General features: G+C 38.2%; 1 protein-coding gene across 1 annotated transcript in view; it reads left to right on the forward strand.

Annotated features, from left to right (window-relative positions):
* The window catches only part of LOC124266055 (laminin subunit alpha-2-like), a 145,055-nt gene that overhangs the window by 91,499 nt on the left and 30,245 nt on the right, over positions 1 to 23,311 (forward strand). Inside the window, 20 exon segments of the mRNA XM_046700874.1 lie at positions 236 to 419; positions 959 to 1,020; positions 1,022 to 1,099; positions 3,953 to 4,183; positions 5,580 to 5,720; positions 6,150 to 6,320; positions 7,059 to 7,262; positions 8,669 to 8,790; positions 9,980 to 10,097; positions 10,701 to 10,841; positions 11,529 to 11,656; positions 13,788 to 13,871; positions 15,374 to 15,570; positions 17,959 to 18,095; positions 18,589 to 18,690; positions 19,281 to 19,392; positions 19,872 to 20,028; positions 20,561 to 20,759; positions 21,122 to 21,238; positions 22,213 to 22,370. Coding sequence (XP_046556830.1) covers positions 236 to 419; positions 959 to 1,020; positions 1,022 to 1,099; positions 3,953 to 4,183; positions 5,580 to 5,720; positions 6,150 to 6,320; positions 7,059 to 7,262; positions 8,669 to 8,790; positions 9,980 to 10,097; positions 10,701 to 10,841; positions 11,529 to 11,656; positions 13,788 to 13,871; positions 15,374 to 15,570; positions 17,959 to 18,095; positions 18,589 to 18,690; positions 19,281 to 19,392; positions 19,872 to 20,028; positions 20,561 to 20,759; positions 21,122 to 21,238; positions 22,213 to 22,370 — 2,843 coding nt within the window.

A 23,311-nucleotide genomic window follows, 5' to 3' on the forward strand; every position in this document is an offset into this window, starting at 1 on the left:
CCATGCTTGTCAAAATAGGCGACTAACGGCATCATGTGTTAATGCTCACTGACTTGAAGTTGTCTTTTTGGTATAATGATAACATCTCATTTCTCACATCTATCAACAGTATCATGATGATTAATATCTTCCATATCTCAGACATATCGACACAAGACACATTGTTTGATAGAGAGCATTGTGAAAGTGTTCAGATGTCGTGTATTACTGAATGAATAAACATGTATATCCACAGGATGGATATTGGGGCATACAATCTGCCATGGGTTGTCTCCCCTGTGACTGTGATCGTACCGGGGCCAGGAGTCACCAGTGTGATACGATTGATGGTCAATGCCAGTGTCGTGCCAATGTTGGCGGCAAGTTCTGCGATCAGTGTCTACCAGGATATTACGGCTTCAACTACGATGGCTGCAAGAGTAAGTGTGAGCCGATCCAAAACATGGAGGCCATTTAAATACCCATAATAATTTGGGTTCGTTTTGTAGAAATTGAATGGTATGATGAAAAGTACCTATTGAACTGTCATTTTGTCATAATGTCATTTATGATTGAGTCTTTTAAACTTGGTTAAAATGCTTTTAATTCATATTAAAATAACATCAAAAGTTTTATTAATTTTTAAAGAAAAATTAAAACAGATGATCTAGGGTGAGATGCGTGACATGTTCTTTAGTCCATTATATACTCTTCTATACTAAAGATGTTAAGTACACAGAATGTTACATGTGACTAGTTAATCTGTCTTGCCAAAAGAAAATAAATAAAGCCATGTGATAGAAAAACTCAATTGTTCTTTACTAGTATGTATAATACATTAACCTGAAGTATGGAAATAGGGGATAATGCATGATACCATATAGGTCTTTCAAGTAATCGTGAAACGATACTCACTCACTGGATTAAACACGAAGCACATATATTTATGGGATGACATCCAGATTGTTTGATGTTGTAGGATGTGAACCATGTGATCTTCCTGGTCACATATGTGACTCAAGGACAGGAAAATGTGTGTGTCCCCCCCAACACAACAGGACCTCGCTGTGAGGACTGCCTCGACAACTGCTGGGGCTACAACAATGTGACAGGCTGCAAGGTAGGCCTCGGACAGACATGTGTATCGGCAGTACTCAGGATAAACTTACACCAGAAAGACACTTTAAATCCTGAACATAATTGTCCAGGAGAGGTCTATGTACAGACATTTTATTGACAATTTTCAGGATAAACTTACTTCAGAAATATACTTTAAATGATAATCTTAATTATCCAGGACAGTTCTGGGATATATTAACAGCTTTTCACTTCTGTTAAATTGATTCTAATTGTTTTTAAACATTTTTTTAAATCTTAGCATTGTTTGCTTCAGCAGAATCTGTGTGATTACAGAAATTGACACTTTGCTTCTTTGTTCTTAGATAAATGGTTTTTGGTTATGCTTGGCTTTTAATATTTTTTTCGTATTTTATAATTTATCTGCTGATATTTGTCTGTAGCAATAAATATGAACGATTTCTTCTTAAATTTAGATTATTCAGCTAAAACTGAAAGTCATGTATAATATAGTATTGTGATTACATTCTCATAATTTCCAGTTGAACAGATAATTAGATATCAACTTCATGTTTTAAATTTGAGAAATTAATAATTGCTAGATATGCAAACATTCCATTTAGCATTTCATTTGGGGATGGATGCATGCATGGGTAGTTATGGAAAAATGTATGATGTTGGAGCATGTAAAATGTAAATGTGGCATTCAGTTGGTCTTTGAGGTTTGGTGTTACTAACCTGTGTGGACCGTCAGTCCGTGTCCCTGGTGTAAACTTGGTCCTTGTTTCCATCAACACTGTGTTTATGTTTGTTTGCTCTGTCATCTTTGTTTGTCACTTTAGTGAAATTTGCATTTTTTTGCACATTTGAAATACACATGTTATTCCATAGAGCACTTTGCCTACAGTTCACCTCATATCCACACAGCAAACTGTAATCTGTATACCTCCACAGTAGTTACCCCAATGCAGACCATAAGCATTTTGCATGAAAAGTGAATTTGTCCAAATTTATTTACATTTCATTGTTTGACTTTTATAAGAATATACATTGTTAGAATCATCCTTTCAAAAAATCTTTGAATTTAGATAAATTCTCTTCTCTATTTCTGCCTTTAATGCAGGTAATGTTTTGGTATATTATTTTATTTATTTACTTTGTGCAAATGCTTTCATACATGTTTTGTACACATGCACACACCTAGCATATGTATTTAGTTGTGGTCACACTTGCACACAGTGTCAACACATGTTGAAAACAATGAGGTTATTTTACAGTCATTGTTTAAAGTCAACCTGAATAGATCTATCAGTCTGTTGAAATGACTACTGTATGCCATCGGTCATTCATGACCAACAGTCCAACCCAGTGTCCATCAACTTGTCTTTCTTGGGCACCAGTTGTCATCCCTGTCCAGCTGTCCAACTCAGGGTCCAGCATCTTCTCTATCTTGGCCACCGTTGGTTTACCCTGTCCAATTGTCCAACCCGGCATCAAACAGTTTGCTTTTCTTAGTCTCTGTTATGACTCATCTTGCTGACCCAGTGTGAAGCATCTACCCTATGTTATGCCCCATTAACCTTCCTTGTCCCATTGCCCCTCAATGTTACCTAGGGTCCATCTGGATGCCAAACACCATGTCCATCCTTGTTCCTGAAGGTCCTTTAGAAAGCCAGGCACCCATGTCCATCCATGTTCCTGAAGGTGATTTAGGAAGCAAGGCATCAGTGTCAATCCATATTCCTGTGCGCCCTGTAGGAAGCCAGGCACCATGGCCATCCACGTTCCTGAAGGTCCTTTAGGAAGCCAGGCACTATGACCATATATGTTCCCCATGGCCATCCACGTCTCCTGAAGGTCCTTTAGGAAGCCAGGCACTATGACCATATATGTTCCTGTGTGCCCTGTAGGAAGCCAGGCACCATGGCCATCCACGTTCCTGAAGGTCCTTTAGGAAGCCAGGCACTATGACCATATATGTTCCTGTGTGCCCTGTAGGAAGCCAGGCACCATGGCCATGCATGTTCCTGAAGGTGATTTAGGAAGCACGGCATCAGTGTCAATCCATATTCCCAGGCACCAGTCCACGTCCTGAATCCATGACCATATATGTTCCTGTGTGCCCTGTAGGAGGCCAGGCACCATTGCCATCCATGTACCTGAAGGTCATTTAGGAAGCCAGGCACTATGACCATATATGTTCCTGTGTGCCCTGTAGGAGGCCAGGCACCATTGCCATCCATGTACCTGAAGGTCCTTTAGGAAGCAAGGCAACATGGCCATGCATGTTCCTGAAGCTCCTTTAGGAATCAAGGCACCATTGACCATCCTTGTCCCTGAAGGTCTTTAAGAAAGCCAGGCTCCATAGTTGTCCATATTTCAAGGATCATCTGGAAGTAAGGTACCCATGTTCATCCATGTAGCATTTTTCCCATATGGCATCCCCACCTGATTTTCCTACCATCTGATTGCATGTGTTAAACTTGGTTGCTTTGATAAACTTTATCCAGTAGTCAGTCCATATCCAGTTGTTTATCCATGACCAGTTGTCCTCTTTAAGTCTCACTGGTTTTCATGACTATCATTTTTCAGTCCAATTGTCCATTTTAGATCTCAATTATTCTCCCTGATTAATTGTCTATCAATACCCAGTTGTCCGTATTAGAGCCAGGTGATCATTCATCGCTGATTGTCTACCCATTTTCACTTGTCCAATTGTCCAGTTAAGGTTACATTGGTCATTTGGGCTGATCATCAAACCATGCTTCCAAATCTCCTCTTGGGATCTAACAGGTCATGTATGTCCAGTTGTCACAGTGTGTCATCTCCTGTCATCCATCCATTGTCCACGTGTCCATCATCCATGTGTTTCCATGTGCGCTGTCTTGTGTTTCAGCGTTGCAACTGTAGCGAGGATGGCTCTGTGTCGCTTCAGTGTGACCCCGACGATGGTTCGTGCACATGTTTGCCGGACTATAGGGGCTACAGTTGCAATAATTGTCTGTTTGGTTATTATGACTTTCCTGCCTGTGAAGAATGCATGTGTAATACTAACGGCACGCTAGCGGACAAATGTCGTAGTGATGGCAGTTGTCATTGCGATCGGAGAGGAATGTGCACCTGCAAGGTTTGTAGCTTATCGCAAACTATTTTCAGCTGACTAAGCATTTTTTTATTAATCTAGCTTCACCTGGGTTTACAAATGGTGCATGCCATTATTTTTCTTTTTGTACTCCATAAATTTAGAGTCCATTTTTACTAAACAGTTTATACAGAAAAGAACTATTTTGTTATATTTGTTTAGAAGCTGAAAATATGTTTGTGATATATCGCTATTGTTTTCAAGCTATAATTCTAATCTACTAAACAGTTTTCCCAAGCTATGACTAATGCTATAACATCCATGTCCACTAATTTTCATTTTTGTGCTAATTTCAAATATTTATGCATTTTCTCCTGAACTTCATTCAGTGTACTTTGTATATATGTATACTATTAATGTGTTTTTTCATTACAGTGGATTGTAAAGCATGTCAATTTCAATCAAGCCCACATGATTGTTGCCTATTGCATGAGAATACATGTCCTTAGCCGACACTCATCAGCTAGTTTTATGCATGGATGTGATGGTTTGATGGGTGATTATGTATATAGTTCTAAAACTTCCAAAAACCACCATGTGGAATCAAGGGTAAAGAAATCCAAAGTTCTTGTGTGATATAATTTGACGTGAGTGATCAATTGCTGGAAATGTGTGACTTGGCTGGTATTGTGTTAACTACCTCCTTGTTGCATGCCCTTAGCGTTAAGATGACCATAACTTCCATACCTTAACATAGACTTAAGGTAGTGTTAGCGCTAAGGTTGTTTTGTACAACAGCACCCTGGACCACTTTCATGCTTGGCCCTGATCCCTGAAGCAATCTTAGCGCTAAGGTAATGGTAACTCCTAAACTTTAACATAGGCTTAGGATTGTCTTAGCACTAAGACAACTTCATGGAATGGGGCCCTGGGGTTTGGTTGTACATAGGATACTATGGGTGCAATATTGGTGACTGGCTAGAAACAACACTCACTCACTTACTTCATATGATCTTTCCAAAGTTGATAAATGTTTAGAACTTTTGCAATCACCTGTCAATATCATATCAATTATGACAATATTATTTTAGCTGCATGATCATTGTGTAGATAGTTTTATAGTTAACCAATTTTCTGAACCTTTTAAAATCATATATATATATTTATATATATTTTGGGAGGTATGTTTCAAAATGGTCTCATTCCTTTTATACCAAAACAATACTGAATCTTGTAATTTTGGTAAAAAAGTCAATCTTGATAATGTATTATGTAAGATAGTACCAAGTCAAGACCATTATTCAGTACGATATAATGACATCACTGAGAAAATATGTTCTTTCCTTAAAATGGGACAGACATGCACGGTTCAAGTTTTCTGGAGGAAAAGAATTTTTATATATTTTTCAGATGATTATTTCAGCATTTTTTTGTTCCATAGAAAAATGTTGAAGGACCGAAGTGTTCGAAATGCAGGAGGAATACATTCAGCCTTGACACATACAATCCCAGTGGCTGCACAAGCTGCTACTGTTTTATGAAAACCCGTTCCTGCTCTCAGGCTCCCTATGTTTGGTTCACTGTAAGTTGTAGGGCTGGAGTTAGTCCTGGTATCATACATACATAAACAGCAAAATTGCAAAATGATGACAGACAATACATGAATATATACTGAGGGAAACAAATAAGGGAACACCACTTCATGGCAATGTTCCTTTATTTATTCTCAGATTTCCTCACACAGCGCCATTCAAAGCTGGTGATGAAAACTGGAAAACATTGAAGGAAAGCTTGAATTTTCCTGTTCCTTTATTTGTTTCTCTCAGTATATTTTCAAAATGCCTTGACAAATCAAATGTTGTAATTTGAAAAAATCGTATGGCCTTAACTTGTTTTGAGAAATACATCATATTGAATGTATTCTGATTCAAGATTTACCAAATTCATCCTGAAACAATCATCCGGCTGATTGTTATCTTTCAATATAACTGGACATGTTTCCATTGTCCAGATCTCAGCACCCACTATGAGACGGACCATCTCCCAGCTGGGCCCTAACGTCATCCAGAACAGGTACGGCTTCCATGTCATCCCCTCTGATGTGGACATGGTTGCTGTGCCGACCACGATGACGGACAAGGCCCTTTATTGGTCCCTCCCGGCCACCATGCTGGGAGATAAGGTAAGTGACTCATCTGCCAATGGTGAAGTGTCATCCTTACTTCGTACCTATAGGATGTGTGGATGTTTAGACACTATTTAATGACCTGATATGAACTGGGGAATCATGATCTCATTGTGTTGGTGGTGGTGTAGCCCAGTGGTTAAAGCGTCCGCTCATCAAACCGAAGACCCAGGTTTGATTCCCCACATGGGTACAATGTGTGAAGCCCATTTCTGCAGTCCCCACTGTGATATTGCTGGAATATTGCTAAAAGCGGCATAAAACTATACTCACTCACTCACTCTCTCATTGTTTATATCTTATATTTTTAGCATAAATGTTATGAAGCATAAATCTGACAGATTTTGCAAACCTGTTATAATGCCAAATTCATGGTAGTGCTTAAACATGATTGAGGTTGTATGGTTTAATTCCTGTCATGAAAATTCCTTGAGTAGATATGTTCTATTAAATATTCTATTCATTTTTACAAGCATGTTAAATGCAACTGACGTTTTGGTTCTATCATCAAGCATGGTGTATTATGAATATGTATGACTGAACACTGTATTACCTACTTGTATAAAACATTAACAACAAAGAACAACTAAGACTTTTTGATTCTACATGATTTGATTTGTTTGTTGTATAATAATTAACCATTGTTGAAAGCTGCAATTAAGTTATTTAAGGCAAATATAGGCAACATTTTATTGACTCAATTACCTCTCATTCAGTTGTTTTCGTTTCCACCAGATCCTGTCCTACAATGGCCGCCTTGACTTTGTCCACTATTTTGAATCGGACACTACTCTCTTTGGAGGAAGTTTTGGATCTCATCACAGCAGCCAGTTATCTCCCCTTGTTGTCCTTATTGGCAATGGTTTCATATTAACCTACAACAGCACGATCATCCTTGAACCTCAACACCCGGACACATTCATAGCAAGATTACACGAGGCAAGGATTTAATTTTCCCCCCAACGCAAACTTTTGCACTGGTGCCTTTTGGTAGGGTATTAAAATGGACTTCACCGTCCGTGCACATTTGTCTTTTCCAGAGCAGAACTCTAAAACCGTTCTATATTTCTTCACCAAACTTGGCACATAGATAGATCTGGTGGTGTAGTAGTGCCTTTTGGTAGTTTTGGAATTCTGAATAAAATATTTTTGGCGTTTCCATGGCAACAAATTCGACTTAGACTGAAATTAGTGGTAGTGCTCTTTTCCGGAGCAGAACTCTAAAACCATTCAAACTTGTCACATAGATAGATCTGGTGGTGTACTGGTGCCTTTTGGTAGTTTTGGAATTCCGAATAAAATATTTTTGACGTTTCCATAGCAACAAGTTTGAACTCTAAAACCATTCACTATTTCTTCACCAAACTTGGCACATAGATAGATCTGGTGGTGTACTGGTGCCTTTTGGTAGTTTTGGAATTCTGAATAAAATATTTTTGTCATTTCCATGGCAACAAGTTTGACTAAAACTGAAATTGGTGGTAGTGCTCTTTTCCGGAGCAGAACTTTAAAACCTTTCAATACTCTCCTTCCACTTTTCTATATACACACCTAAATATTTGACATAATCATAACTCGTAGACATAATCATGAAGAGTATTTTGCCATTGCGAGGGGATATTGATGACTTTGTCTTCTTGTTTTCTGTAATTTTCAGTTGATGAAAATATTACCAAATCATCCTCTGATTTTTGTATTTACATAACATTTCCTTGTCCAGGAAAGTCCATGATACATATAACAGTAAATTCATACTGTCAGGATGTGATGATATAGTAGAAAATAAAGTCTTGGGCGAAAAGAAAAACATTCAAAATGACTGAGATGATCTAATGGCTTCTTTATTCCTGTAGGGTGTTGGGTGGATGGTGTGGGGGTGGAGGTAGCCTAGTGGTTAAAGTGTTCACTCACCACACCGAAGACCCGGGTTCGATTCCCCACATTGGGACAGTGTTTTAAGCCCATTTCTGGTGTCCCCGGCTGTGATGTTGCTGAAATATTGCTAAAAGCGGCGTAAAACCATACTCACTCATTCCTGCAGGTCTTTGAGTAACTTTGACAACACGATTACACATTAGAGCACACGATCATTTTTGGGTTTTTTAAAAGGATGTAACATAATGGTTGAGGTGTTTCCCTGGCTTACAGTCCCTCTTTTGATTTCTCCATAATCCAGCTGCAAGTGAAGTCAGTTCATGGTTTCTAATAGCAAGGTCATGACCTTGGCGCATTGCTGTAAAATGTGGTAGTAACCATACTCAGTCTGATCTACTCATTGTCAACTGCACTATGTGTCTGTCAGATTTAGGTAATTAAGCTAATGAAGTGTGTGTGTCTACTTGCAGAACTACTGGCGTATCCCAGGCCAGACGGCGCCGGTGTCTCGTCGTCTGCTGATGGTGGTGCTCCAGAACGTGGAGGCCATCTTTGTCCAGGCAACCAGTGATGGATACGCAACATATGCTGAGTGAGTTCAGTAGTGGTGTTCCGATTAGTTGAAATAATCTAAAATTGGTCGAAGTGACCAAACGACCTAGCAATCGATGACATTTTCTCATAATCGAACACAAACGATTTTGGAACTGCTGTTTTAGTGTTTGAAACACTTGACGATGGAACATATCATAGAAGTTGTCAGGGCCTGAAAACCTGTTTAATTCTTAGAAATCTCACTTCACTAACTGAAAAGTCATGACTGAAGATTTCTTGAAGTCTCCAGGAAGTTTATGTTCATGATATATTAGTCATCACTTTAAAGTAGCAAGTTGCATCATGTTATACTTTTCTGCAATAACAACCTGGATAGGAAAATCTGAAAAATGACACTAACCAATTATTTTCGATGATTGTTCGTTGGTAATGAAGCAATCATCAATAGTGAGATTTCAACCAATTCCCAACACTAGAGTTCAGCACTAAAAACTAATTCTTAGCAAGAATGTTTGATGATTTTAACTGGGACATTGGTATTTTGGTATTCAGTGGGAATTATTGGAGCTGACGTTTTCTGACACAACTGATAGTGATTAAAGTTATTTTATATTTACCCTCCTGTTTTGTTTACAGTTGATCTCAAAATAATACAACTACAAAGGCAACAAAAATAACTACTGAATTTTAAACTTAACTTAATCTGTTCATTCCAACTCTTATTTGCTCAAGAGAATACTTGCTATGGTATATAAAGTAAATATTCAACATTTTGTACACATTTGGGGACTGTCGGGTAACCTAGCTAGTGGTTAAAACGTTCGCTCGTCATGGCTTTCTCCCCACATGGGTACCATGTGTGCAGCCCATTTCTGGTGTCCCCTGCCGTGATATTGCTGGAATATTGCTGGAATATTGCTAAAAGTGGCGTAAAATCCAGACTCGCTCACTTGTACACATTTTTTCTGACATTTAACAAATATATTCTACTCCCCTTTTCATATTCCACCTGTTAAGATAAATTCTTGGCAGACAATCCATAAGTTTATGAGATATAATATTTTTATTCGGTTTTATTTTTATATGACAAATTAATGTTTGATACTTTTGAATTCCTATTAGTTTTGTCAAATTGTTGTTAAATGATGTGTATCTGTGTTAGTAACATACAATGCAGTGATAATTTTTTCTCCAGGTTATATTTTAAATCTGATTTTGTATTCCAGATTGGGTCCAATTAGTTTGCAGGTGGCTGAACCAGCCACATCTACTTCATCAGGGGACATTGCCCTTGGTATCGAGTTGTGTGATTGTCCTGACAAATACTCGGGCACTAGTTGTCAGGTAAATGCTATATTCATTTTAAGATTGATTTATGTCAAAGGAAATATCCTTTATGCCAAAATATAATATGATACCACCATACCATTCCACTAACCGATCTTAACCAAATCAATCATAAAGTTACGGTCCAAAAACTAAGTTGCTCAATCGTGATCATCGTACGGAAACGTAGGGAAACCAAAATGACGGCTTGGATGATTCTATGTGAAGAAGAAGAGCGAGCATTACACCAGAGAAAAATTGCTCTTTCTTGCTCAAGGTTTCTTCTCCACGTTTACACTTGGTTCGAAAGCTACTTCCATCATCAGGTAGAATATGCAAAGGGAGATAACTTGTGCCTCACATTTTTCTATCTCTTGCACGAAAGAGTCTCGATCTTAGCTAGGATCGGATCATAAGAGCAGGACTGGCTACAATCAGCCCGAGATCGGTTAAAGGAACGGAAGTAACTTTTAGCTAAGACGATTGTAAAATTGTCGTAACTTGCTAGGATTGATCTTAGATAAGATCGGTTAGTCGAACGGCGCCCTGAACCATCAGTTTGACTGTCGTTCTGTTACTGTCCTAACCATATATGTTACCTTACATTGTTGTCATTTTCAGAATCCTGGTGATGGGTTCTTTAGAGAAAAGCAAAATGGAACCAATGACCTTTCTCAACCTGAAATCACCATTGGGCGAATCAGACGCTGTCGTTGCAACGGACACAGTGATGTTTGTGACCCGGAAACAGGATTCTGCAGGGTAAATACCAAAACTATTTCAAGGTGTATAAGCAAAGAGAAAAGAAATTATTCAGATGAGTTCATACAGCTTTAGAATAAGTAATGACACAAAGTTCCTACTAAGACTGAACAACCTATGATGCTTCATTAAAACTTCTATGACGTGTCCTTAACTATAATGATTCAGGGCCCCAGTTATGTAGCTTTTTGAATAGGGCCCAAGGCAAAATATCCTTTAGTACACTGCACATGGAGGTCGAGCAAATTTAATATTTTAATGTAACCTATGTCTTGGTAATTTGTATTCATTTCAAATTAGGACGGTGGGGTAGCTTAGTGGTTAAAGCGTTGGCTTGTCACGCCGAAGACCAGGGTTCGAATCCCCACATGGGTACAACGTGTGAAGCCCATTTCCGGTGTCCCCTGCAATGATGTTGCTGAAATATTGCTAAAAGCGGCATAAAACCAAACTCAGTTAGTCAGTCATTTCAAATTAAAAGATGTAACTGGATATTCAGACTTCTGCAGCAAATGAAACAGTCTGCTGTTAGATATGCATGTAAGATTACATAGATCTGTTTTCCTCGATTACAACACCGACGTGATGTCATGTTCAGGATGTTATCTCAAACTGACATAATGTGACAATAGAATGATATAACCGAGACACCTGGTGTCAGAGTCTGTGTATTCTGTGTATTCCCAGGAGTGCCAGCACAACACTACTGGAGACCGATGTAACCAGTGTCTGCCGGGGTTCTTCGGAGTGGCAACCCGTGGCTCCCCCTGGGATTGTTCTCCATGTGCCTGTCCGCGCATAGAACCCTCAAACAGGTAAACAGTCGGTACTGAAACAGCGAAGCTTTTGTCAACATCAAGTCCTCAAGACCATTCAGTAGATCAGTAGATTGTTGATAAACACTGAAACAGTGAAGCTCTTGTCAACATCAAGTCCTCAAGACCATTCAGTAGATCAGTAGATTGTTGACAAAACACTGAAACAGTGAAGTTCTTGTCAACATCAAGTCCTCAAGACCATTCAGTAGATCAGTAGATTGTTGACAAAACACTGAAACAGTGAAGTTCTTGTCAACATCAAGTCCTCAAGACCATTCAGTAGATCAGTAGATTGTTGACAAAACACTGAAACAGTGAAGTTCTTGTCAACATCAAGTCCTCAAGACCATTCAGTAGATCAGTAGATTGTTGACAAAACTCTCAAACACTGAAACAGTGAAGCTCTTGTCAACATCAAGTCCTCAAGACCATTCAGTAGATCAGTAGATTGTTGACAAAACACTGAAACAGTGAAGTTCTTGTCAACATCAAGTCCTCAAGACCATTCAGTAGATCAGTAGATTGTTGACAAACACTTGAAGTTCTTGTCAACATCAAGTCCTCAAGACCATTCACTGAAACACAGTGAAGCTCTTGTCAACATCAAGTCCTCAAGACCATTCAGTAGATCAGTAGATTGTTGACAAACAAAGTTCTTGTCAACATCACTCAAGAAACAGTTGACAAAACAGAAACAGTGAAGTTCTTGTCAACATCAAGTCCTCAAGACCATTCAGTAGATCAGTAGATTGTTGACAAAACTCTCAAACACTGAAACAGTGAAGCTCTTGTCAACATCAAGTCCTCAAGACCATTCAGTAGATCAGTAGATTGTTGACAAAACACTGAAACAGTGAAGTTCTTGTCAACATCAAGTCCTCAAGACCATTCAGTAGATCAGTAGATTGTTGACAAAACACTGAAACAGTGAAGTTCTTGTCAACATCAAGTCCTCAAGACCATTCAGTAGATCAGTAGATTGTTGACAAAACACTGAAACAGTGAAGTTCTTGTCAACATCAAGTCCTCAAGACCATTTAGTAGATCAGTAGATTGTTGACAAAACTCTCAAACACCTGTCACCTCCAGGTACTCAAGACCATAGAGAAAAGTTCAGTAGATCAAAACCAGTAGATTTTTATGATGCCATGATCCTGATAAACATTCTGCTGTGAGCGTGATTTTATTTTCCTGTATTGAATCATAGAGTGTGAGACAAGATATAAGTGCATACCAGAATCATTATTGGCATGAACAGAGGTTAGTTCTAGAGAAAGACAGATTTTGCTAGATGATATGACGAGGAGTGTTTCTTAAATCTTTTTATTAAATTCCTTCAATGTCTTGGGGAGATAACTCATTGCTGGAAATTCATTCATATGAGTACCGTATATAACTGTAGATAAGCCGAATTTTGAGGACCAAAAATAGCATTCTGTAGAAGGGGTCGGCTTATCTATGGGTTACACCTTCGACAAACTTTTTTTCAGGGGGTAAGAAAACGACAATGTATCGCTTCGCATGAACAAACACACAAAAGAAGACAACTTTTGTCGGTAAAGACGTCAAATTTGCAATTAACCATCGCTAGACCAGATTATTTACCTATTCATTTCTAATTTGGTTTTGCTTGACATTGTCTTATATGCAGGGATTAAGATTACCATGTGTAATTGTCTCGTATACAGCACCGGAAATAGTGATCAGCTTAACGAATTGACTTTAACACTACTTCAAACAGTTACATCATGACATAACACGAAAATGTGTGAGGATCTGATGCAGGTGATTTATAAACGTTTACCACTTCAGTAAAGTCTGTTAACATATTCAAGGGAATATGGGATTTGAAAAACTCAGCAGGGGATTCTGGTGTACCAAAGGGATGTAACTCTGTGTAGTGAGTTGTGGCACCATAGATGACTGGGCCCCTGTGTACCCAAGATACCAAGAATTTTAGTCATCCCCCGCCATAACACGTGACAATGTGTAATCACGAGGGAACTATTTTTATGGGAGCCACAGATTATTCCACAGTTTAACCACAGCATCACAAATGGTGTTATTGCAAGGGATGACTGTATATATTAAATAGTAGGGCTTACTAATGTTTAATTTTGCTCCCCAGTTTCAGTTCTTCCTGTGAGGACATGTCAGGTGTGTTGACTTGCACCAACTGCTCAGTGGGCTACACAGGGTCTAGATGTGAAAGGTATGTACTGTGCAGGGTTTAAGTGAATAGTAATTCTGATTGGTCAATAAGAGGCCATGAAACATACATAGATTTCATATCAATGAAGTTGGAAGAAAATGTCTGGTGTGCAAACTCATTCAAATCAGGCTCCCCAATTCTGAAAACTGAAGTTTTTTCTCAAATTTCAAATTGAGTTTGACAATTTGAATCAGCTGAATTTTAACTCAATGGTATTTTTAAAATAAAAAGCAAACAAAAAAACTTCAGTAATCTATCCACCAAACTCATATTGTCTACTATGTTTGAGTTTAGTATCAATTTCAGTTCATTCGGGGAAATGCATTTTCTCCCATTTGAGTAATAGTCAAAACCCAGACTTAAGTTTGTTTTGAGAAATCGGGGCCAGATCTTAGTGCTGGCTACTGCTACACAAAACTAAGATCTGATTTTAATAACAAAGTCTGGTAGGCTATTCGACAGACATTTACTCTTCACAATTACTTTGTGCAAAATTATATTTACAAAGCGTAAAGAAAAATCCAAATGGAGCACTCAACAGTGTTTAATTTAAATGCCAAATCATTCTAGGCTTGAGTTGGATTCATTTCTTTGTTCATTCTCTGGTGCCTAAAAGACATACAGTGGACACTTTCATGTGCCAGCATCTCATTAATTTCCCCAAATGCAACCTTGTGATTTCAAAACTATTTGTGGCAAGTATGACAACAATCTAAAAAAGCATGTTCAGTTTGTTCTGTAACATTAATTATTTTGATCAAATTTGAGTCTTTTTTTAATTTAAAACTTAACATAACACAACTTTCGTTAGCAATGGCAACTTTGTGTTTTGTTTGAAATTTTTATTTTAGTATATCTCATTCATATGATTTACATAAAACATAATGAACCCTTTTTGGTTTTTGGTACAACTATAGTCCGTTTGGCTCAAAATTGGATCGATGAATTGCAGTCTAACTCAAAAACTAATAAACATATAATACTCAATGAAACACTGATCATAATCAAAACATCAGACCAACTCTGTTATTTTTGGCAACTCTGTGATTTTATGTCCGAAACATAAATAAGTTGTTTAACAAACTATCATTAACATTTTTACACAGTGCACTATTTGTTATGAGGGAGGAGTGCAAAGAGAGGAACAGCCTGGTGTACATGAAGCACGTGCATAAGTGCCGACAAAGTCATTGATTCATTTACCTGTGCTGTGGCGGCTCCATCCTTTCTCGCACACCTGGCTGTTCCTCGTAACAAATAGTGAACTGTGTCAAAATTTTAATAATAGTTTGTTAAACAACTCATTTATTTTCAGGACATAAATTCTGCAAAAAAATCAAAGACTTGGTCTGATGTTTGTATTATGATCAGTGTTTCATTGAGTATTATATGTTTATTACTTTCAAGTTAGATTGCAATTCATCGGTCCAATTTTAAGCCTATAGATAAATATGCCAGTACATGACTAACTGATGATTATGTTAAAAAACTATGTTGATCAGGTGTTCCCCTGGTTACTATGGCAACCCCCTGAAACTTGGCAGCAATTGTAAGCCATGCAATTGCAACAAGGAAGGATCTGTGACTGAGTCATGTGACATGAATACGGGCCGCTGTGACTGTCTCCCTGGTATTGAAGGCATCAAGTGTGATGAATGTGACGTACATGGCTTTGCTGTACAGAATGGCACCTGTGTCTGTATGTACTGCATCTTGTTCCATTCTCTACAAAACTCAGCGTTACCATATGTTGATCTGTCTCTGCAAGAAAACTTTGAAGAAAGAATATCCCTGTGTTTTAAAAATACATCCAGTAAATTTGTTTTAATGAAACACAACAAAAGCTATATTTTTGTATTTACTGGTATTTGAATTCAAACAAAGATCTTTTTAAAGTTAGTTTATGCTTTATCAGAATTCAGATTCACCTTGAAGTTATTTTGTTTAAAAGAATGAGTAAGTTAGTTCAGTTTTACGCCGCACTCAGCAATATTCCAGCTATATGGCGGTGGTCTGTAGTTAATTGAGACTGGACCAGACAATCCAGTGATCAGCAGCATGAGCATCGATTTATGCAATTGAGAACCGATGACATGTGTCAACAAAGTCAGCGAGCCTGACCACCGATCCCGTTAGTCGCCTTTTATGACAAGCATGGGTTGCTGAAGGTTCATTCAGTTTAGACTTCAAGTTGAAGACTTCAGTTTAGCCTTCAAGTTTAAGACTTCAGTGAATGAGGACTTTAAATGCCCATAATTGGCACCCTAATGTCATGAAAATTATTTGTATTGTTCATTCTACGTCCAGTAAGATATTCCTACATGTTCCTCATGTCATGCGTGTTTTGTTTTTACTTTTATCAAACTATGCATCCACATTGAAGACATTCAACAGGTACACATCCATGCATGAGACCGAGTGAAACTAGATCACCATCATCTGCAGCATGGTTACTGCTTATGTATCTCAGATTATTCTTTTATCCATCAAAGATTCTTTGCATGTCTTTTAAATTCTTTTGGAAGTCTCCTGTAGAAATAGGCATATTATTACCTTTCACCTACATATTTTGTTGATATAAAGTCATCCAGAAATTTTGAAATGATATGATTTGATCCTTCTGAAAACCTTAAGCATGAAAATACCTTCTTAAGTTCTGTGATATTACTTGTAGTTAGTTGAGGCTGTTCATCAAAAAGCTTTTCAGATTGACTTCACATTTAGTGTATAGTTGTGAAGTATAGTAAAGGCAAATGGGAATTGTTTTATGCACTATTTGATAAAGAGTCAGTTACAAAACAAAGATAGGCAGTGTGCGAAATAGCTTCCAAATTTTGCTAGCCAGTCGGGCTAGCTATGCCTGAAAATTACTACCACAAAATAATTCACTAGTCAGAAATTTGAATGTGGACACGGGTTTCATCATTAAGCTGCTAATATGATAAACATTTTCATCAGGCGATGATCTTGCATGGTTTAAAAGTGTGTTATGATTTAACAGTCAGAGAGAGTGATATATTAACAAAATGACCCCATGAAAATTCACTAGCCAGTCGGCCAGTGACTGTGGAGATTTACTGGCCCGACTGGATTTTAACTAGCCATGGGTTAGAGGGCCAGTGGCTATTTCGCACACTGAAGATAGGTCATACCATTATGTATTTAAACACACAGTTATATGGCTCTTCATATGTATGTTCAGATGTTTAGACCATGGATGGGGGGTGTTCATTTAACACTGCTGTGATCCATACCTTTACAAAAATTCAAATAGTCTTTAAATATCCAAACTGCAGGTAAACATTAGTAAATCTTTGACTATATTTCCTGGGTGCCGTTGTACAAAGCGATTTTAGCGTTAAGGTGACCGTAACTCCCATACCTTAACATAGATTTAAGGTAGTCTTAGCACTAAGGTGGCCGTAACTCCCATACCTTAACATAGACTTAAGGTAGTCTTATCGCTAAGGATGTTCTGTACAACAGCACCCTGCCCTTTAGCTACATAGTCAGTGCATTACATTCTTATGGGGTTGGGGGTGAGGGGTAGTGATTGTGTAAGATTATGAAGACTCACATAAGGCCTTATATTATGACTGGAATGGTTGACAGATCTGTTGTCCTTAAATACATACAATTAAAAGTAAATATCAGTATGACAAGTTGTATTTTATGTATACGTTAATGATCGCTGTGACAGAAATACGGCAATGAGTGCTGTTGTCAAGACTTAAGATTTATACGAATAATATCAGTAAGAACAGAACCAGGCCAGAATTGTAAAAAAGATTTATAAGTGACACCTCCAAATGAAACTTTAATAACATGATTAATGAACATCCTGTACAATGCATGCTGTCTTATCTATGTTTCAGTCTACAAACTAAATCGTTTCAATTTTAAAATCAGTAAACCAAAATGAAAAAGAATCTGGCCTAAAGTAAAGTATGATGAAAATATAATATCATCACTCATTACGCTCATCGTCATTAATTATCACTTGTTTGTTTTTAAGCAAATTCAGGATGAACCAAATGTATTGAGAAAAGTGTATGTTAAGATGTTCGATGTTATGTTCTGTTTGCAGCATGCTACACTGGTTGCCCTGGTGTTCTGTTGAATGACCTCCAGAACATGACCTTGGCAGTCAATTTACGGAACATCACAGTGCCGTTACCATGGAAGGAACTACGGAGGATCCAAAACGAAACAGTTGAACTTCTGGTATGAGTTGGAGGAAGTCAGAATTACCACTAATAAATTCAATAAACTGAAAGTACATTTTAAAAGATTTCTTTCAGATTCTCCATTCCTGCTGTCCTGCATAAACACATAATTAACACAAGGGCACAGGTGGTAAATTGAATCTGGTTTGGGGAAAGGCTTTCCCTTTGCCTTATTCATGGGAAAATTGAGTTGAAACTCTGAAGGCAAAAGGTAAATGCAATTTTCCCTTTGCTCAATTCATCGGAAAATAGAGTTGAAACTGTGTAACCTTTGTGTTCGAGTCCCTTGTAAATACAAATGGTATACTAAATCTGGTTTGGATGGAAGTGTTCCCTTTGCTCAATGCATGGGAAAATTGAGTTGAAATAGTGAAGCCATATTAGTTCTAAGCCCTTGTAAATACAAGTGGTAAACTGAATCTGGTTTGGAGGGGAAGCAATTAATTCATTGAGACATTGAGATAAAACTGTGAAACCATATTTTGTTCTAGGAGCTTGTCAACATTTCCAAGATGGCAAGTCTGGCCAATGTCTTTGACTACAGAAACCAAACTGAGTTTTTCCAGGATGTGGCTGAACGACTTATGAATCGGGTAAGTTTCTATAAATACATTGCAAGTGATTCAGTGCCATTTGATTGCCTACGCAAGCACTAATTTTATATTCATATTTCCGTAAACTGAAAACACTAATATGGCCATGCCCATTTTCGGACTACTGTTTCCTGTTTGGTGGAAAATTGGAAAAGCTTTGGTTGTAGAGTTGTGCTGAACAATGTCACTGATATGATGGTGTACAGTTATTTGGTATGTTCATGATTAAAGAAGCTGTTAAGTTATTACTGGTGATATATATATTATGAGAACTGATCTAGGTATGTACAGAATGGTGAGCAGACTGTATAAATATCCAACTCAACTCCCTGGGGAGTATTCAACTCATGCAGCCTGTTAGTCGCAGTCCTCACAAGGTACCTATTTGCCTCTAGGTGAACTGGGACACATAGTCACTGTATTTTGACCAAGTGTCTGCACATGTTCATGTGTCCACCATCTGGTCACCTACCATCGGATGAGAGGGTTCTTTTAAGTGAACAGGGTAGTGTACTGCACACTAGGGGTTTTGACTAAGCACTATCCTAACACCTTGAGAAATAAGGGCCAGAAAACTTGAACCATTCCAGGTGGGCCGCACTCAGAGACGAATTAATGGCCTGACTGTCGATGCCTCTAACATGCTGGACAGTGCCACAAAGATTGAGGACAACATTCGGAGATTGTTTGATGACATTAAGGGTAGGAACATTTTAAGAACATTTTTGGCTGTAGCCTACTTTCAGTTCATACCTGTAACTGCACAAAGTTTGCATCTATCACTCATATCCATATGTGTATAGTTTTCTTCTGTTCATCATTTTAACCTGTGACGTATTATGTACCTGTAAGTGACTTCAAGCTATGTATGCACATTGTGCAACTGTCAATTATGTTCACCTGTATGTATATTGTGAATCTGTCTACCAGATTCACCTGTGTCATTTCCATATTGTGCAACTGTGGATTATGTACTATATGCATATTGTGTCTGTTTATCAAATTTACCTGTGATATATACATATTGTGCACCTGTCAATCAGATTCACCTGTTATTGTGCACCTGTCAATTGGATTCACCTATTATGTATGCATACCGTTATTGTGCACCTGTCAATCAGATTCACCTGTTATGATCCTGTCAATCATATACTTTAACCTACAGTCTATGTCTATTTCAGGTGACATTAACGACCTGGAGACTTTAGTGGAGAGATTGTTCAACGTTCAATCAGGCGTCAATATCACTTCAGCATTTGCTGAGGCACAGCGTATTCTGAATGAGGTCTTGGGACGAGATTTCAGCAGAAGAGATGATGACTCATATGATGAAAGGAAGTATGTTAAAAAGATTATTTGGAGATGTTGAAGATTACCTTGGTATGACATATAGTCATAAAATATTAAAATATACTGTTTATTGGCATGAGTTGTCATATGAAGTTGTCATCAACTTGTTATATGGGTTTTGTGTCTGTGATTAGTTTGCAATTATAGGAATTGACTCACTTTAATGATTACACTGGTATTGGAGAAGGTCACCATTCTGATAAGCCTAGGCTGTATCTTAAGGACAAACTACTTTCTGCATTCTTTGGAGACCAACTACTGTCTGGCTGTCTTGGAATATGCTGCTTTCTTGATGTCTTGTGGACAGATTACTTTCTAGATCCTTTGGGGACGAACTATTTTCTAGACCTCTTAGGACAAACTTCTTTTAAGATCTCTTGTTGTCCACCACTCCACTACTTTCTAGATCTCTTGTAGACAAACTATTTTCAAGATCTGTAGGACCCTGGAATGGTTTACGCCAAGTGACCTTGAAGGAAGTTAATACTTAATAGTCATAAAATACATACTCTTCTTAAAGGCTTGCGGAGAAGTTGCTGAGAAGAGTACTCAGGTTGAAGAGGAAGAACTTCAATGCGACAGACACAGAGAAGAAGCTGAAGGATTTGACAGACAGTCTGGAGGACTTGAAGAATCAGTCCCAGAAGGCCAGTGCCGTTGCTAGACGAGTTCTGCAAGAAGAGACACTCAGACTCGGTGCCAAGCTAGCAGATATTTTGGTGAGGCCTTCATTGCTGCATTGTGTTTCACCTACCTTCAAGTCATCAATTTTTTTTGGTCTATAAGGACAAAGCAAAGTGAAAAAAGTGTGGAAAAGGAAATATACTGAGGAAAACAAATAAGAGAAAACCACTTCATGGCAGTGTTCCTTTATTTATTCTCAGATTTCCTCCCACAGAAATTCAAAGCTGGTGATGAAAGTTGGAAAATATTGAAGGAATGCTTGAATTTTCCTGTGTTCCTTTATTTGTTTCTCTCAGTATATTAAAAAAAATATGGGGGCTGTGTCACTTTCTATGTTAAGCTGGATGATGTAACTGAGATTCTGTTAATCCCAACTCACTCACTCACTCATTATTAGGAAAAGTATGATGACATAGAAGACCTGGGAGGTGATACAGACAACCTGGTGACCGACGGCAACTACTACATTGATGAAGCCCGGAACCTGCTGGATCGCCTGAAAGAAAATATCTGGGTATGTTCTCACATCTCCTGTCTTCTATACAGCCTACCCCGATTAAGACAGAACAGACCACATCCCTGTTCCTCAAACACAGCGCCAAGACTATCATGAATCCAATTCTTTACCACTGACTTAATCTGAAATTGGCCTAACAAAAGCAACCTTTTCTAAATAAATAATTGATGTATTTAAGCTCTGTTCATATCAGATGAGTATTGGTATTTTTGCAGTATTGGGTCAGCATTTAGTTTCATATTTGCTGGATTTGTTTTGATTTTTATGTTGATCAATGTCAAAAGTTCAAGGAGGGAATACAAAATCTTGAAGAAAGCCAATATCATGCCGATTTGCTTTGCACTATTTGGTCAAATGGTTGATTCTCCATGTTTGCCACAGTTGTCAGTGTGAAGTTACATTTATTTCTCAGGCAAATGAAGATCATGGCCCCGTTTCACAAAGCTCTCATCGCGCTATGACTATCATACTTCAATGTGACAGTATAGGAAGTAGGAATGCTACGGGAAAAGTTACGAGATCTTAGGCTTACGAGAGCTTCGTGAAACGGGGCCCATGTCAGCAAAGCCTGTATATCAAGGATAAAGGACACAAGTCTTGATTTGCAATGCTAACAATTTCACTACAACTCACTGATTGAACAGTCTGAGCAAAATATCAATGTCCAGTCACCAGTTTTATAGATTTGGTTTTATAAAATACTATGTAATTTCTAAATACTTTTGCATGTATGACATGTTGTCAGATAAAAACAGATGTTAATTTCAGTTATGTATTGTTTTCATTTTTAATGAACCTGATGGTAAGTTTTAGTGACTTGGCTCAGTGACATTGTAGATTGTTGCTCACAATATTGGTCACTGGATTGTCTGGTCCAGGCTTGAATCATTTCAGACTGACATCATATAGCCAAAATATTGATCCAAGTGCATAATCTAACAACAAACAAATCCTTGACCTTGTCTACTCAGACTCTGCAAAATCGCCACTCAACCCTGGACGCTGTAACTGATCGTCTGTCTGAGATTGTGGGGAACTTGAACCGGACAGTGCCTCGAGTGACCGCGATGGTGGACCGGGCCTGGGATCATGCCGAGAGACTGGCCAGATACGCCAAGCAACTGGATAGGTGAGAGACACAGAGTAGTGACGAGGCAAACAGACTTTGTTATAAACACGCGGCAGGGGATATAGTATTAGGCTCTGTCCGTACGTCTGTACATCCGTACATACTAATTGAAATATCTTAAGAACCGTTAACTAGATTCTTTTCATATTTAGTACCTATCTTCATCACAGTATGCAAAAGGTTTCAGTCAGGTTTTGTGACCTTGACCTTTAGTTCAAGGTCACAAGGGGACTTTAACCTTTTACCCTTGTCAGCAAGATATCTCAAGAACTGTTTACTGGATTTTCTTCATATTGACACCAAGCTTTATCTTGGGAAGGCGCAGGGCCCAGTCGATTTTGGTGACCTTCACATATTTTTCAAGGTCACGGCCAAACTTTGAAGATTTCAGCCTGTAAATCTGCATGTTAAGCTTATCAGTGAGACATATCACAAACGATTCACTGTATTTTCTTCATATTTGACACAAACCATCATCTTTGGAAGGTGCAGGTTGACTGGTCATTCTTTTGTCGTCATTTAACTTCATCTTAAACTACAACATTCACTTTCATTACTTTTTAAGTTTGATTTGATCATTTGCAGCAGGGGATTATGTCACCTAAGTGACAATGCTTGTTTTTTAGGTTTCTATTTCTTACTGTGGGTATTTTCAAAACTGATATGGGGTGCTACATGTGAGCTGCTGAGTTTTACACCACCTCTAGACATATTTCAGCAATATCACACGGAGGATACGAGAAATGGGGCACACATGTGGGAATCAGTCCAGGCCTTAGGTGCGATGAGTAAACACTTGAAATGCTTGGTTACCCTAACGCTGTTCCAAAAATAATATATTTCCTAAACTATTGTACCAAGTGTTCTTTGTTAATTTAGAAAGATTTTGATATGTTCCAGTCACAATAGAGGCAGGTATTAGATTATGGGTAGCCTAATGG

The sequence above is a fragment of the Haliotis rubra genome, unplaced genomic scaffold, assembly GCF_003918875.1.
Source record: "Haliotis rubra isolate DU_JTF1 unplaced genomic scaffold, ASM391887v1 Scf10, whole genome shotgun sequence".
NCBI classification, from domain to species: Eukaryota; Metazoa; Mollusca; class Gastropoda; order Lepetellida; family Haliotidae; genus Haliotis; species Haliotis rubra.